Source organism: Morone saxatilis, unplaced genomic scaffold (assembly GCF_004916995.1).
Source record: "Morone saxatilis isolate NCDOM2014 unplaced genomic scaffold, NCSU_SB_2.0 Contig12, whole genome shotgun sequence".
NCBI classification, from domain to species: Eukaryota; Metazoa; Chordata; class Actinopteri; family Moronidae; genus Morone; species Morone saxatilis.
The window spans coordinates 8,428,920-8,445,957 of record NW_023339674.1 but is presented as its reverse complement, the minus strand read 5'-3'; the positions used below and the strand labels follow the sequence as shown (position 1 = coordinate 8,445,957).

Genomic DNA, 17,038 nt, shown 5'->3' with positions numbered 1-17,038 from the left:
GTGTGTGTGTGTGTGTCACATGGGTTGTTGTCATCACAGACAGAGGGGTTGTTGTGACATGTCACCCAGCTTTGTCACACTGGAGGACAAAACCGTCTCATTAGGTCCACACTTACCAAATATGGATTCCAAATATTCAACTGTTTTGTTTTAATTGGTGGTGAAAGTACAGTGGATTGCACAGCTCATTACATGAACCTTATTTATCAGCAGATAAGGTTGTTTTGATATTCATTTTGTAACTAGTTGGCAAGAATATGCTTCTGTCTGTAGTTTCTACAAGGAATGATTTTTACAGCTGGATTAGGTAGTGTGACCATGGAAGCTTTTAGTGTGACAAGTGTCAACAACATGTAATCTGTTTGCGTTTTCTTTCCATGACATGTCTTTTTTTTTTTTCTCCCACAGCAATTGAACCACCCCAATGTGATAAAGTACCATGCGTCTTTTATTGAGGACAATGAGCTGAACATTGTCCTGGAGCTGGCAGATGCAGGGGACCTCTCACGTATGATCAAGGTAAGGAAGTCTCCACAAAAGCAAACAAACACACAAACACTCTTGTCCAGACTGCTGCAAGTGCAGTTGATTTGTTCATGTGGTCATGAAATACTTCAAGTAACACTCAACCACAAGAGCCATAAAGGACACAGACTCAGAAAAGAATGGACACATGGTCTTGGTTTATCAGATAAACCAAAAATCCAGTGTTTTTTATTATTTCTTATAAAGGGAACTAATAGCCAGTCCAACACCATATCAGACATTTGGTGTCAAAACTGCTGACATGGCCATTTATAAATGAAGCAATGGTGGCAGGATGTCTGTGGTTTATTGTTATTACAGGATTTTGACTACCTGGACACTGAGTCAGTCTGAATCATCCATTCCTTACTGAAACCAAAAACCAACTAATATATGGCCTCCTGCAACCCCCTTTAATCACAGTGGCCTGTGTTGACATTTGCCTAGACTGAAAGGGAAGTTGTTAAGACTGAAGCAATGATTAATAGTCATAAAGTTCCAGCATGTGTTGTATGTATGTATGTAGTACTGAGCATAACTTCTCTGGGTTTAATCTTACGTTTTCCTAATATCTTTTACATATTAAATCTTGAGGTGAGGTACTTGGAACAAAAGCTGTCATTTGTGGTAATATTGTGATGAAGGATTTTGGTAAACTTAAGGTTTTAATTGTTTTTTTCTCATGTACATTGTTATTTTTTGCCTCAATACCGGCCACATGTCATTCAAAAAAAGTCTACCTAGCTTTTTATCTCAGGCTAAATCTCCCTCAAAAACTAGATGTAATATTTTTTGTGGATCTAACCAGTAAAATCAACACTGCGTCAAAATAGAAGCAAATGTATACAAGAATAAAGTACATAGCATCTGGCTTTGAGCCACATGGATGTGTTGAGTTGACCATGTCTTAAACCTAGATCAACAAGGTTTTCTGCAGAGGGATATTGTTTTTGAAATAGGAGCAGGAGAAGGAACAGGGTTGTTCAAAAGTGGTAGCGATTACATCCTAGGCTCACCCTGTTATTCATCTTTGAGTTAGACCAAACCCCCAGTTATTATAAAAACCTGCCAGTATAGCAAATTAGTGGTGTGCATGTAAAAAGCCTGGTCTTCTCCCATGCATAAATGATGCCGCAGCGTTGTGTCTGCGTAGCTCGACAAGCTGTTTGCAGTCATACTCAGCAGCTCCACATCCGCACAGTTCAACACAGCAAATTAGGAGAGGCGAGGATTAGCGGTACAAGAGAGTGAACATGGCAGGCTCAGCACACATACAGCAGTGATATATATCCAGTACACACACACACACACACACATACACATATACACACACTGAATACATACATATGGTATACTGTGTAAGCAAAGAATGTGCAGACACAACCATAAAAACACACTCATGCAGAGATACACTTAAAAAAAGACATATCATGGCAGCCTGAAGAGGTAAGATAACAAACCACTGAGCGTCACTGCTATCTTAGCTAAGCTACAGAGGATGCTGGGAGCATTCAGACTGTGTCATCTCCTTATGGCTGCTGACAACGTACAGTCTTACACATACAAGTACACGCCTCTCCCCTGCACCATTTGTCTCCAGCGCTGTTCTAAATGATTTGTTTTTCTAATGTAACAGTGGCAGTCCAGAGGTGCGTGCCATGGATTAGCCCCCCCTCTCCTGGGCCATAATGTGAAGTAAACACATTCATACAGTGTGCCATATGTAAAATAGAACCCCCCCCCCATGCATGAATTTAACATTTTTTATTCTTTTTGATTTCTCGTCCTCCATGCTGCTCTCTCCTTTCTCTCTCCCTCCCTCATTCTCTATTACTTTCTCTCTGACCATCTCAGAATTCAAATGAAATCAAATGGTCCTGGATTTGCATGCACTTACAGAATATTGCATGTGCAGTGTTTGCTATTAAAGGCATGGAGAAGAGGGTGGTGGTGTTGGTGGGCGTCTATGTGCTCCCCCATTGACATCAAACAGTCCTCTGATATGGAAATGGGAGGGCAAGGAAAGAATGGCTTCTCACTAAGGCTTTGTTTGGATGTAGGCCAAGGTCTATCCCTCCCTCTCTCTCTCTATCTTTCTCTATCCCTCTCTTTCTCTCGCAGCTTACTTCATTTTCTGTATCTCTTACCATCACCTGCAACCTTTCCTTTACTTTTTATTTCCATTATTTCACTATTTGCTGTCTTCCCATCCATCTCCCTCTTTCTCTTTTTCCTTTCTCTCAATCTGTCACTTTTGCTCTCTCATATTTTTTAGTAGGGCTATAGATCAGTAATTCCCCTTGTCCTGTCCTTTCTCCTCCTTGACTTTTGACCTCACTAGAGAAGACAGGTTATTCTATTTCTATAGTAGATAAACCTACATCCTACTACACAACCTTAATGTAGTGCCATTAATAGTGTAGCATTGTCAAGAACACACACTGAAGAGAGACAGGATAGGTTGGAACAAGAAAGGTAGAAAGTAGATTACTCAACTGCCCCTGCATATCTTCCAGAACACACAATCACACAATTTCCGTTAGTTGTAGCAACAGTAGTTGTATCTCCACGATTCTTGAGAATATGTGCATGCATACAGACACACAAATATACAATGGACAAAATAATAGGAATACCTTAAAATACAAGTTCCAATGTAGTGCTTTTGTTGAAGCTAGTGATGTTCTTGTGTTTTTGAGACTGTCAAAGGTTTTCAGTCTGATCTCATGTTCAAGGTTTCAGTTTGTAGTGTTGCTTAGCAGGTATCTCAAAAAATATCTTTCAGTCAATGTGGTGAGAGCGAGCTTGTGACCAATGTTCTTCTTTGCTAATTTAGTTTTCCTGTATGTGGCACATGTTATCATTGTTTGGCAGATTTGGCCTGATTTTGACTGATGCACCAGCGTAGAGATGTACTGGGACTGAAATTCAGCCTGAGAGTTTGAGATGGAGAGGCCTTTAATGCGAGTGCCCAAAGGGTGCAAGCAGAAAGTTTTTGGCAGTCATTTTAGCACTAATACAGTTTTTGTGGTATCAAGAGATTCTGATGATGCTGAAGACCTTCAAGACACTTTAAGATGCGCTGCTGACACCTGCCTTTTCAGTTTGTATAAGCATGTCACCACCACATTCAATCAAAACAAAACCCTAGCCTGAGCTGGAACACTGAGTCACAGTATACTGCCAACTACTGCTAACATCTGTACTAAAATAGTGCTAAAATAGTTACAAATGCTCACACATATTGTACATGCACACTTAGTTACTCAAAAACTACAATGCAGTAGATTGTAGAGCACATAAAAACGTATGTGTGTAATACTAGGAAATGGAAACAAGCAGTTTATCATTAAAATGAAATATCTGGAGACAGAAACCTTCAAGGTATACGGGGCCTATACCTTATCAATGCATTTATATGAATGTACCTAAAATACAACATAAATGATTGTCAAGGATTTTCTACTTTACTTGAAGTTTTAAGGTCTGATTTATCTAGTTAATTCTCTGTTGATAGTTTTTCTTGGTAAGAGTCTGTGAAATGCTTAAATTGTAATTGTCGTGTGGAGGACTCTGGCATCCAAGCTGGCTAAAGTCCAGACTTTTCTTTCTTAGCAAATAGAACCCTGAGGACACCCCATAAAATCCTTCTTTTAGCCAGAGTTCTTACATGCTCTTAATCGTACCCACTGTTGTTTGAGGAGGACTTCCTGTCCTCACTTGATGATTATTCTCACTGTGGATCAATAAGCCATTATGCCTTAGTTGAAGCCCCGTCATCATTGTGGCTTTTAGGGTACGGGCCTTACTCTTGATGATCTAGAACGACTCACTCAGCCCTCCAAGATAAATAAATAAATAAAAAATCTAAACTAAAAACAACTGGAACCACTGTGCCACTGAAAGCTGCACTGTACCTAACAAAAGAGCTGTGTGCCAGATGGGAGAGTTTTGGAAGGTACCACAAATTTCTTTTCTCTGTTCCTGAGAATTCATGTGCTTTCCATTGTAGGCCATTGAGAAAATGAGACGGAGCTTGGTTAGGCAAGGGACAGACTGAGAGGAGAGTGGTCTGGGTTCCATTAACAGTGGAGTCAGAGCTGGGGACTGAGGCTGGGGATGGATGCTGTATAAACACACACAGACATAAACACTTTGCTACCATCTTAAAGTTGTATTCCGTGCCACAAAAGACCTTTCTCATTCCTATTAAAATATTTTATTTGTTCCCTCTTTCAGGTATGCTAATGTTTGATTTTCTGGTTTGGTATGTGTTTGTGTGTGTGCGCTTGTGTGTGTGTGTGTGTGTGTGCTTGCATCTACTTTACAGCACTTTAAGAAGCAGAGGAGGCTTATCCCAGAGAGAACAGTGTGGAAGTACTTCGTCCAGCTCTGCAGTGCTCTCGAACATATGCACTCCCGGCGAGTCATGCACAGAGGTAGCGTTGATGCATACACACGTACTGAACATAAACATACACCTACACACAGATTTGGCTTATTTCTTCATTATAAGTAAGAAAATGTATAGAATCTCTCCAATATGGACAAGGGTGCACTTGAAATTGAGCCACCATTTTTTTTTAAGTTTTAGAGTAATAATGAAAAGTACATACTATTAACACGTACTATTAATGTTGTGACATGAAAAGCACTAGCATAAATCAATTACTTTTCAGAGCCTGAAGTTTAAGCAAACCATAGGGAGTTTTGTCAGAAGACTTTTTACATTCACTTATAGTAATTTCTGTCATGATCTTAGAGTAGTGCACCGAGTTCCTTGATATAGAGTGACACACTTCCCTATTCCACCAACAGAAATTATGCATGTTTGATAATGTTTGAGACATCCCAGACAAGGTGTGCATTGACCCTCTCTTGACAATGCATGGGACTGTTCCTGCAACCAGCCTGGGACTGGTCTTATTGTCTAGTGGATATTTGGCCTAAACAAGGAATTAAATGGAATGTGGTTCTTAATGTACCAACAATGGGGAGAGTTACCAAAATAGCCTGTGCTTGCAACTGCGTTACCATAATACAGCGGTAGCAAAGCTTGTTGGCTGTGATGGATTATCTGTCTCAAACAAGTTTCAAGTCTCTGCAAGTACATTTTGAATTGCTTACTACATTGAACTGAAACCAATGGATGTCTGGAAGGTGGGGAAATACTCTTAAGAAAATCACTATTGTGCTTGTGTACATTGCCTAGTTAACTAAAAAATACATTCAGTAGTCTGTTCCTCGTAAGTCCTTAAAATAAAAATGATACATAAAGTCAATGAATTTTCTTCAGTGTGAATGACCTTGTTGCATATGACAAAAAGCTTAAGTGTAGGTGTTAAACAACACATAGACCAGAGAACTCAGTGTTTATGGACACACATGCTTTCAGTAGGGCCCAGTCAAAGTCCTGGATTCATGTGCATTGGATGCTAGACACACATACACCCACACACACACACTGAGCTACAGGTGTTGGACTTCCGTTGGACTGACTCTGATTAGGGCACATGGTAACTAATGAACCCTGAGCTCTGGGCTTTAATGACCACTTAGCAGAGGCTGCCTATTCAAAGGCCGCTTACAATTATATTAGAGCAGTAAATTTCAAAGGCTGATGTGTGTCACATTAACATTACTTTAGAAAAAGCAACAGAAATGGTTTTCTAACGCCCACATTAACTGAATTGAATATTTTCAATAATACACTTTATGCATATAATACAATCATGTTTCCTGAGCAAAGACCAAAAATGAAACTTTTCCAAATTAATCTCCATCACAGTGGACATATACTGTTTTTTTGTTTATGATCATATCCTTGTACCATAGGCATTATTGTCCCTCAAATTCTCTGTCACTAATGTAACATTCACATTATGCATTTAAACATTTAGATTTTTGTATGCAACCAATTCACCATATCCTCTCCTCACTTCTCTCCAGATATCAAGCCGGCCAATGTATTCATCACAGCTACTGGAGTAGTGAAACTAGGAGACTTGGGACTGGGACGATTCTTCAGTTCCAAAACAACCGCCGCTCACTCGCTAGGTAATTTACAACAGTCTATACATACATATGTGTGTGTGTGTGTGTACACTCTAAAACACACACTCTTCTCTTATGAGCTCACAAATGCACATACAGACAGTTGGACACAGCGGCCCCCAGTAATCACCCAGTGCTGGATGTGTTTCATTAGGCATGGTGAGCCCAGAGCCATGTGTCATATAGTCATACTGCCTGGCCACGGCTGTGCCCAGCCCCTTCATAGGCCACTTAGCGACTTCCTGTTGCCTTGACCTTTAAACCTAACACAGATGAAGACTGGGCAGAGGCCTTCGACATACAGCTCTGATTGTGACTGTGCCATAAAACAAGCCAGCCAACTTAACAATCAGGGTTATTGTTGGAATTGATGGCTGTGTTTGTCACTTGTAGAAATGAAATCATACATCATTTTTTGTTCAAAGAAGTGAGAATTGTAGCCCAAAATTGCCACAGTAATTAAGACTTGCTTCCTTTTGGTTGAGTATAATACGTGTGATAAACCTGTGACTGTACAATCTGACAGACAGACTGGTACCACATGTTTCAATGCATTCTTTAACACATAAGGTGTTTAATGACTATGGACCTTGTACTGTAAATCTTTAGGAGTCAAGGCCATAACTTTAAGAAGAGAGTAAAACAACATTTAAGTGATTATTGATTTCCACAGGAATAGACATTTGTACCGCTTAAGTCCTCTCAGTGAAAATCTGTAGCTTGCCTCACTTTACTGGAGACATGGGGTTTAACACAAATGCACAGACTCACATACACACATCTACTTTAGTTCACAGGTGTCCTAGTGTTAAAAACACATGCATACCTATTAACAATTTGTTAACAGCCTGTTCATACCAGCCTTCATCACTGTGCCCTACTGCACCTTTTTGTTGTTTAGCATCATAGGGCATAATGCTACAAAGTCCAGAAAGAGACAGGACATGATGAATATATTGTTGTGAACTGCAAATGTTAGAAATTAATCAATAAAAATGAATAAACCTTTCCAGAAATAATCACACTTATGCATAGAAAATAATGCATTCTGTCCTTTGTGTAGAAAGGTTTGACAGTCACATGTGGGAATGATTTACTGTTAAAGACAATAAATTCAAACATTATTCAAGGCACTATTTTAGACCAACATGTCTTGAGAAATGGAGACAGGGCATCTTGAAGATTGTCCTTAACAGTGTCAGTGTGAAAAATGCAAAAATGAAAACAAGCATATTTTCTAGATTCATGTGTTCTCTTAAGTCCAACAAATTATGGTATTTTGTGTTAGAAGTATTAAAATGAATCTCTTAATTTCACTAGTGCTTAAGCAGTTGATTGTCCACTGTAAAGTGTGGCTCAGATAATTTAATGGAGGTGGTTACACTGGTTTCAACATGGCTTATTGAGGTAAGTGAAGGTGCTATCCAACATCCCCTCTGCAATTTCAGCTGCTTCATGATGGAAAATGTAGAAACCAAATTCCATGGACAAATATAAACGCTGTCATTCGCACTGTCTCACTTCCCTATGTCAAACTGTTATTACCACAAACAGCGTGCTATTCTCAGCCCCTGTACAGCAGCAGCCCAGCCTTTGAGAAAGTGTGAATCACATGATCAAGTCAACAGAAGCCCTATCAACTAAGCAGCCTGCAGTGCCAGCAGAGCAGGGTGAAAAAGAGTCTGTGATTGCTCATTAAATGTTGAGTCCACAGCACCCTCTTTAGGCTGACAGAAGATTGGCAGCACCACAAGAAGAGGGGTCAACTGGAATACCCTTATCATTAATCTGAAGCAATCAAGACTGCTTCGTTAATCTCAGAAAACTACACAAACATGTAGTACTCCTTTTATTAGACCTTAGATTATTACACAAATCACCACAAATATGCATGTTATGATCTGATACATTTTATATCACCTTTGGCTGACCACAGAACTTTGTATCCTTTTAAGAATATTTCAACTATATGAGGGTGTCGGTATTCAGTAGATGATCTTGTAGAAGCAGATGTCCCCAGGTTAGCATGGCCTGTTGACATTGGGATTCAGAGTGCGTCATCCATCCACCCTCTGTCCCTGGCTTTCCCCCTCGGGTTTTCTTGTGGTTTTTTTCAAATAGCATATCCCCTCTCGGTCTTTCTTTGTCACCTATCCTTCTCTCCTGCTGCTGTTTTTCTGTCTATCTTGTCCTCACTTCTCCTTCCCTCTCTCTTGCCCTCTGGTGCCTTGACTTTTAGTCAGAGAGAAAGACGAAGGTTGGGGTGAAGGGGGGCGAGAGAGAGAGAGAGAAAAAAGGAGCATGAGAAATAGAAGAGTTGGTGACAAAGAAAGGTAGAATGTGCTATGTGCGAAAGGAGAGAATGTGACAGAGTGACACAGAAAAAAGAGGAGAAAAAAGAAAGCAAAGGGAAAGAAAAAAGTTAAGAGGGGAGAAAGAAAGAGGAGAGGATATGACAATGTGACAGAAAAAAATGAAGGAAAAAAAGGAAAGAGGAGAGAGGGATAGAAAGAAAGAATGTGAGGAAGAGCTCTGTGTGTGTGTGTGTTCGCGTGCAATCGCGTGCCAGCATGGGTCTGTAATGAGCCCAGCCACCCAGCTGAACAGTTGAGCAGGGTGGTGGAGATGAGATGGAGGTCCAGGCATACAGCCTGTCAGCTCCCAGGCTTTCAACTCAGCCGCTCAGCAGCCTGCAGTCTCACACACACACAGTTTTTTTTGTCTCTTACACACTCTTGCACACACTGAAAGACACTCAGACTCTTTGTCTCCTATACAGATGTATGTATCAACACAGATTCATGTGCATATCCATATGGGTTTGAATGCACGCACGCACAGGCATTCAGAGGCAGGTAATTGTGCACATTCACATAGGTTTGCAGCATAAATGTACTTCAACGGGGACACACTCAGTGATACATATACATCCACTCTCTGGGACATGAGAGTGACAAAAATACACACAAGCATGCAAAAGACGCACACACTAGACACTTTTCAGTGCCGAGGATGGGTACGCAGGGTTATGGCACGAGCTAGATTAAAGAGAAAAAGAACAAAACAACGGTAGTAAGTGGAAAGTTGATGCAGTCATCAGAGGAATGAGAGACTAGCCAATTGGCAGTAATAAGTAGTATAATATACCTGCAATTAACACCTGTAATGAGAGAGGTGTTAACGATGAGTACTGGGGAAAAGGGAGGAAAAGGAAAGAAGAGAGGAGGAGGGAGAGCAAGAAACAGAACGACTTCAGGGAGGCTGATGTTTTTTGTGACGATTTCAACATGTATATAAAGAACTTGGTTATCTTTATAAAGGCAAGCAAGCGAATCGTGAAAAGGAGAGGAGTACTTGAAAAGCCAAATGAGGGGTGTGGGCTCAGCTGGACATATAGAAAACCAAGAAAAACATAATGTGAATGTAAGGGAATGTTAAGTCCATTCTGGCTGTGCTGCTGCCTTCCACTTAACGTTTTATTTGTTAAAATACGATAGAGCAGAGGTTTCCAAACTCCTGCCCTGTGTCTGGATGATAAATTCAGCCATAGAGTTAGAGAAATTTCAAACTGGTAATAAAGCCTGAATTAGAGAAGGCTTACACCATTAATGGCAAGTTCCTATAAAATGCTTCACAATGTTGAAATGGTTCTATAAAAGCTTTAGGTTTAAATCTTTGATAAATTGCAGCAAGGCTGTGCAATCAAATCAATAAATGTATTTAAAAGAACACTAATAATGGTTAATTAAACAGTACATCCAGCAGGGGGTTAGAAGTGTGGGGTTCCTTATACTAGATCTAACCTCCTATACAACAACGATTACCCTGTTTCGCAGAGAATACACTGTTGTCACAGCCATTCACAATAATGGAAATCAATCCCAACATGACTTTCAATTTATTTGCATGAATAAGTAATGTGCCCTTAATTTAGCATGCTGAAGGAGCCTGAGCCCAACGCTGCTGCCTTTTTTTTTAATGCAGCTATTAGCATAAGAGAGGCTGATTCTTTTTAATCAACTAATAATGAATGTTAGGGGAGCTTGTTCAGACCACACCATGAGACCTCACAGCTCACACACGCATGCACGCACACACACACACACAAACCACAATACCAACCTGATGACCAATTAAAACGGCAATCCCCAGTCCCCTGTTTATTCTTCCACTTGCTCTCTCTTGCTTCTTAACTGTGCAGATGCTGATTATTTTTGGAATGACAGGTAACACTTCATTATTCAAAACCACACATTTAAGATAAAAGTGTGTTTTCTCAACCCAATTAGATCTGCACCAAAATTAAAAGTGCTAGCTTTCATTTCAGTTCCCATAGACCTCAAATGTAATAGCTCCCTCCTGTAATAGTTTTGTTAATTGCAATTACATTAGTTGAGTTTCTGCCGACCTGTTAATGTGCAGAATGACTCTTGAGAGTTTGTGTGTGTGTGTGTGCACTCACATGGTGAGTGAGCAGTTATGGCTTTTTCCTACCATTTTCCTTTAAGCTGACTTTTCGCCCGAGTTCTTTCCACTTGAGAGCTGTTCTCACCTACCCAGCTCAGCTGTTTGTGCCTTTTGTAAACTCAACGACTACCAGTTACCCTCTATGAAAACTCTTCCTCATTGCTCTATCTACTTGTTTCCCAGTGCACATTTTGTATGTAGGCTTGAGGCAAGACTGTCTGGGTTTTGGTTTATTTAGAATTTTTTCAAGATTTTCTTTCTGTAAAGAAATAAAAAAGAGAAAACGGTAAATTACATTGAATTCAGCTTCAACATTTACATTCCTTTGGCAGAGGCTTTTGTCCAAAACAATGTGAAAATGAGCTACACCAGCTTTCTCAACGTAATTTTTATTCAACCTCACATGCACAGCAGAGCTATTAAAGGTCCCTCTAGTTTTCCCTTTCAGCCTGTGGTGTCAAGTACTGTTTAAGATTTAATTCCGCCATTTACTTCACAAGCTTCTTTCATAAATGTGTACACCCTCAACTGTAGAGGAAGGAAGCGAAATAAGCTGCTGTCATGTTTGATTGGACTGAAAACCTGAGAATCCCTATATGGCGTAGTACTGGACACGACAGGCTTAGAGTGAACTGGGCATAGTGAATTTCAGTAGAAAATAGTTTTAAGTCATAAACAATGAAAAAATAAAACAATGTAATGTTAGATCATCTATCTCATACTGTAATCAGTTAGTGTTACTTTAACAATTGAAATATAAGAAACTTAATTAGTTTAAGTCAATAGACTCCGCATAACAAATCCGTTTTTAGGTTAATAATCAGTATGGATCCCAAGGAGAGTGCAAGAATATGCTGATTACTTTAACATGCAAAGCACATGCTCAATAGTGTGGCCTATGTGCAGCAATGCTACTGATGGATGTTGTACACCAACTCAGCAGAGCCTGTGTAGATGTCATCTTCATATTTAAGTAAGCCCTGCATTCACATACTTGCTTGAGAGGATGTGGAATGAGCAGAGTCTGAGAGCTGCTCAGCACCAGTTAGAGGGCTGGTAAAATTTCCATCCTTTAACCATATGTGAATAACATAAAACCTCTGCTGTGCTTGATAGACTTTTACATGGGAAATCACAGCAAACAGAAAGCAAAGCAGCCAGTTGGAATCAGCTAAGAAAGCAGCAACTATACAAAGCTGCCTGCAGTGTGTTATGAATGTGATGTTAAACTGAGGTTCCTCTTTCTGTCCAGTTGGGTGAAGGCCTGATTCTCTGGAGCTCTGCCAGTCGCCATGGCAGTTTGGGATTCTTGAGTTTCCAAACCAGAACCAGAAACGGGCCAACTTTTAAGGCTCCACCGCTGCTCCCTGGGCGTACTCTCTGACTACTGTTTCAGATCATTACCGAGCCCCAGTAATCAAAACTGATTTATGTATATTTAGTGTGTGCAAGTATGTCTGCTGTACATATGTATGCAACTTTGTGGTACTTGCACAATTGCATGCACTGTACGGGTGTGCATGATGATATCTAACTTTATTAAATATAATCTTACTTGAGCTTACTTATAATTAACAGAGGGAGTGCATTCTAGTTTTCTTTTTTTTTTTAAACTCTTGCTAAAATATGACGGAGTATCCAAACCTCTGAATGTGTCACAGTTTGAGATTCCACCTCTATTCCTCACCTGCTTTCCTGTACTGTGTCAGTGATGTTGATGAACTGGGGGAAGCATGGGTTTGCAATGCAAAATGTTAAAGCTCACTCTCTCTTTGTCCTGTTCTCTTTCTCTACCTCTGTCTATCTCTTTCTGTCCCTTTCTCTTGCTCCCCTCCTCACTCTCTTTGTGTTCCAGTGGGTACTCCTTACTACATGTCACCGGAGAGGATACATGAAAACGGATACAACTTCAAATCTGACATCTGGTCGCTAGGATGCCTGCTCTACGAGGTAAACTATGGGAATATGTGCACACACTGTCACCTTGCAGTCGACTGTAGGAGTGACATGAGAACACATTGGCTCAGACACACACATAAACAAACAAACCACCCTCACCTATAATAGACTACTGTGAGAAAATATATACAAATACATACACCACCTGCACTTTCACATATGGTTATGCTGTATTTACATTCACCTTTGCTTCAAGTCCTAATGTACGAAATAAAAAACACACACATTTATGGTAATAATGTATTCTAATGGACGTATTTCTTTACCTGCTATCCCTCCTGTTCCTTGCTTTTTTCGCTGTGGCCTGGCTGAGCTGAGGCCTTAAGACTCTTTAGCCTGGGGAACCTGCTAAACGTTGAAAAGCCGGGGAGTGAAGGGAACTGACATGGCCATGTGTTTTAGATAAGGCCGCCCAGTGACACTGACTAGTTTGATTAGTCAGGAGCAAAACACCACAGGGCTCTGCTGTAGACCACACTGAGTGGAAACAAGCCCAGGAGGATGGAACAAAGAGGAAAGCGAGAGAAGCAGAACAATGATAGACATGGATGATAGCAGTCAATCTGATGTTTCACCTTGCCAACCTTCACATGCACCGAATGCACACACATTTTCAGAGACACAATGTCGGCCAAGGAAACACCCACATTTTCCTCCCCTCCTCTCTCCTAACTCCCCTGAGTTGCTGATCACTTGGGCTGCATTTCAACGCACCAGTGACTACACCTTCTCTACAGCGCCTCAGGCATAGAGGTGGAGAACGCGCAAGGAAGAAGTTTTAGCTCAGCTTGCAGGTCATGGTTGCTCAGAGACCACAGCCCTTCATGCTAATTAGTTCCCCACAATGCACTGCGGCAATGCACGGCTGTGGTTGGCTGAAAGCGGTGGGTGCTGTAGGTCACATTCTGTTTTTGTACTTTTTATGTGCGTGCGTGTGTGTTGTGTATGTGTGTTTTTACACGGAGGATGCTACTTTTACTGTTAATAAAAACCAGATTGCTCAAGTTTATATTACTCCTGTTGCATAGTTTCTGCAGCTATCATGATTGCGTAACCACATTGGCATTGCACAGTTTTTTTAATTAAGTCAAATGTGGTTAATTTTGTTAGAGTGAATTTGGTTAAGGTTTTCATTTAGATTCATTTAAAACTAATTCTGACATCAATTGTCATACATTTGGACATTTTATTTCTGCGATTTTTGGAGGTTGCATTTTTGCCTTTGTTTGACAGCGACAGCAGAGCAATAAAGACAAGGAAAGAGAGAGGGGTATGACTGTACAGCACCCACTTTAATTGTAGTTGAAGATTCTGTCCGTTGTGTAACTTGGCTACTTCTGATTGTATTCAATATTTTGTTGAGGACGCTGTTCATTCTGAAAATGTCATAGAGCTGCCTGTGCATCCTGAGCATTGATTGTTTCGCGTTTTTAGATGGGCACAGTCCATTGATCTTTTATGAGTTCCACCCATGGGACAACTGCTAGGGGTCACAGCCCGTGCTAAAGACTGAAAAAGCAAGATGGAGACCAGAGATGAGGAGAGGGAAGGAGAAGGCTAGAGAGCAAAAGTGAAAAAATAGAGAGAGACTTGTTGCTCCCTGAGGAGGTCAGGAGGCCGGGAACAAAGATTTAAGGTGAAAAAGTTTATGAATCTATATGGGAACCATATAGGAAGCTAGAGAAGGCAGTAGAAGTCTTCAGAAGGAGATAGAAGGTTAGACTGAGAGAAAGAGCAGAAGGGGAAACTAACAAATAGCGAGAGCAGGGTTATAGATTGCTGGAGAGAAGAAAAAGATTGGGGGTGCTCATTCAGAGAGTATGTTCTGTAGATACAAGAGCAGAGACAGAACTCCAGCCATCAGGTCAAGGTGAGCCATGCATGGAGCCTGTGGAGATAAAGATTTTACAACCTTATTGTTACCAGAGCAGTGCTCACCACACCATGCATATTCTCTTTGAAGAGCAGACCCTTGCTTTCCACTCTTCTTGGTAAGAGGGCTCCACAGTGCATTCAGTGTCAGGAAACTTGCCTCTTTTTCTCTGAAAACTCTCTCCTCCATTCCTCTTTGCTCTGTTCTCCTCCCCTCTGCTATGTTCCCCTCCGTATGCCTCCCTTTTCCTCACTTAACCTTCAGGCATAAGGAATTCACATAAAAAATCCACGCCTGATCCCTCTAGTACTCATTGATTTCACTCTGAACATACAGTGGGCACTGTGGATTGTGCTGGTGTACGTGTGTGCGTGTGTGTGTGTGTCCCAGGGAGTTTGGCTCCTTATGTGTGAAACAGCTCCATTTGAGAGAGGCTGCCTTTTTCATTCTTGTGCCTGGGGGCTGGGTTAGGGTCCGAAGGGTCCATCCGTCAATACCTGGTCATTGTATCAGCGTCTATCTTTATCTCCCATTCTGTTTGATCCCTTTCTGTTCGTGTCCAACCTCATTACATCACCTGACCCTGCCCTGTGCCCCTCACCCAAACCCCCTGCGCCGTGGTAAACAGGGATGCTGCAGTTGCTTGGGTAGTCTCCCAGGGTGACCAGGAAGGTAAGGAGGGAGTTTTGTCACACACCAGTCGATGAGATTGCGGTCTCCTAGCACTCTCTCCTCTTGCTCCCAGTGAAAAACCACCTCGTATTTGCATTAGTAACTCTCACCCGCTTCTTGCATTTTACAGACACTGTAGGTCTCCAGCTTGTACGGATATTTTGTGGTTGCTGGGTTTTGTATAAAGGTTAGCAGAGGGGGAGAATATCTTGAAAAGCTTTACTGGAATGTGTCTCCTTCCTGTAAGAGCTCAGCCATCCATACCTCTGACTGTGCCCATGTCTCATGCCTCCTGCCTTATTCCTCTCCCTCCCCTCTTGTTTTGCTGTTGGTTTTATGAGGCCCAAAAATGCTGGGTTCTCAGCAGCTGGCGTTTGCATGTGATGAGTTGGCCCTGTGGCTAGCTCTCTATATGTTTTTGAAAATGGGAGTGGGAGTTCTTGCAAACAAAGCCTGCTGCTTGTGGATTTGCCTTTGTATTCTTTTATCTGTTTCATACAGTGCATGTAGTTTTTGATACGTTACATACATGTTCCTCCTACCAGTCTTAGTAACAGGGTGTGCCAAACCTAGGGCATTTGTGTACAATATGTCAGGTGATTGAACTCTTCCTCTATAAATGTGTTAATCCATAGCTCTTATCCATGCCTTCCTTCCTTCCCTGCTCTGCTTTCAGCTTAAAACATTAATAACATTTGAGAACAAAACCTTCAATTCAATTGTCCCTTTATGAGCCCACTGCACAGTCATGTTTTGAAACTTTAGTGTCTGTAAGCTATTTAAAGTAGTAGTTGAAATTTGGGACTGAGACCACTCTCATATCTGTTTGTTAAATATAAAGTCCCTGTAAAACCACAAATTGTGTTTACACTTAAGCTTTTGTACGTATTAAACAAAGGTTTGAGGTTCTGTTAAGACGACCTTTCGACGACGTCACCTTTGGAATGACCAGGTTGGCTTACGCCCGTTTCCAGTTTTTGTGCTAAGCGAAGCTACCATGCTGCTGGCTGTAGCTTCTTATTTAATGGACAGACATGAGAGGGGTATATCCTTCTCATCTAACTCTCAGCAAGAAAGTACTAAAGTGCATATCCAAATATGTTGAACTATTTCTTTAAGTTCCACAATTCAAATACCGACACTTAGCTGTAGTGAGATGGGGACATAAGAACACATAGAGAATGTGTTTTCCTCAAAAGTTCCACCCAGTGGTACAATCTGGCACTTTTAATTCATCCTTCCATTTATATCTTCAAGTCTTTCATCCTTTCTTCTTCCCTTTAGTGTGTTGAAGTAGAGCAGTGATGACTCCACTGGGTGTAGGTATATTTTTAATGACTGTCCCTACACTGTGACTTATTGCCTTGATTAATATATCATCATAAAACCACATGAAGGACCAGTGAGCACATAAAAAAGTCATGCTTTCCTCACTTGTACTGTGTGCGCGTGTGCGTGTGTGTGCGTGTGTGCGCGTGTGTGTGTGCG

General features: G+C 41.0%; 1 protein-coding gene across 2 annotated transcripts in view; it reads left to right on the top strand.

The window, feature by feature from the left end:
• Positions 1 to 17,038, top strand: part of nek7 (NIMA-related kinase 7) — a 56,419-nt gene that overhangs the window by 31,812 nt on the left and 7,569 nt on the right. For both annotated transcript variants that reach the window (XM_035653377.1, XM_035653376.1), the window contains 4 exons: positions 409 to 519; positions 4,856 to 4,964; positions 6,475 to 6,582; positions 12,902 to 12,996. In XM_035653377.1, the coding sequence (XP_035509270.1) occupies positions 409 to 519; positions 4,856 to 4,964; positions 6,475 to 6,582; positions 12,902 to 12,996 (423 nt within the window). The remainder of the gene's footprint in view (positions 1 to 408; positions 520 to 4,855; positions 4,965 to 6,474; positions 6,583 to 12,901; positions 12,997 to 17,038) is intronic.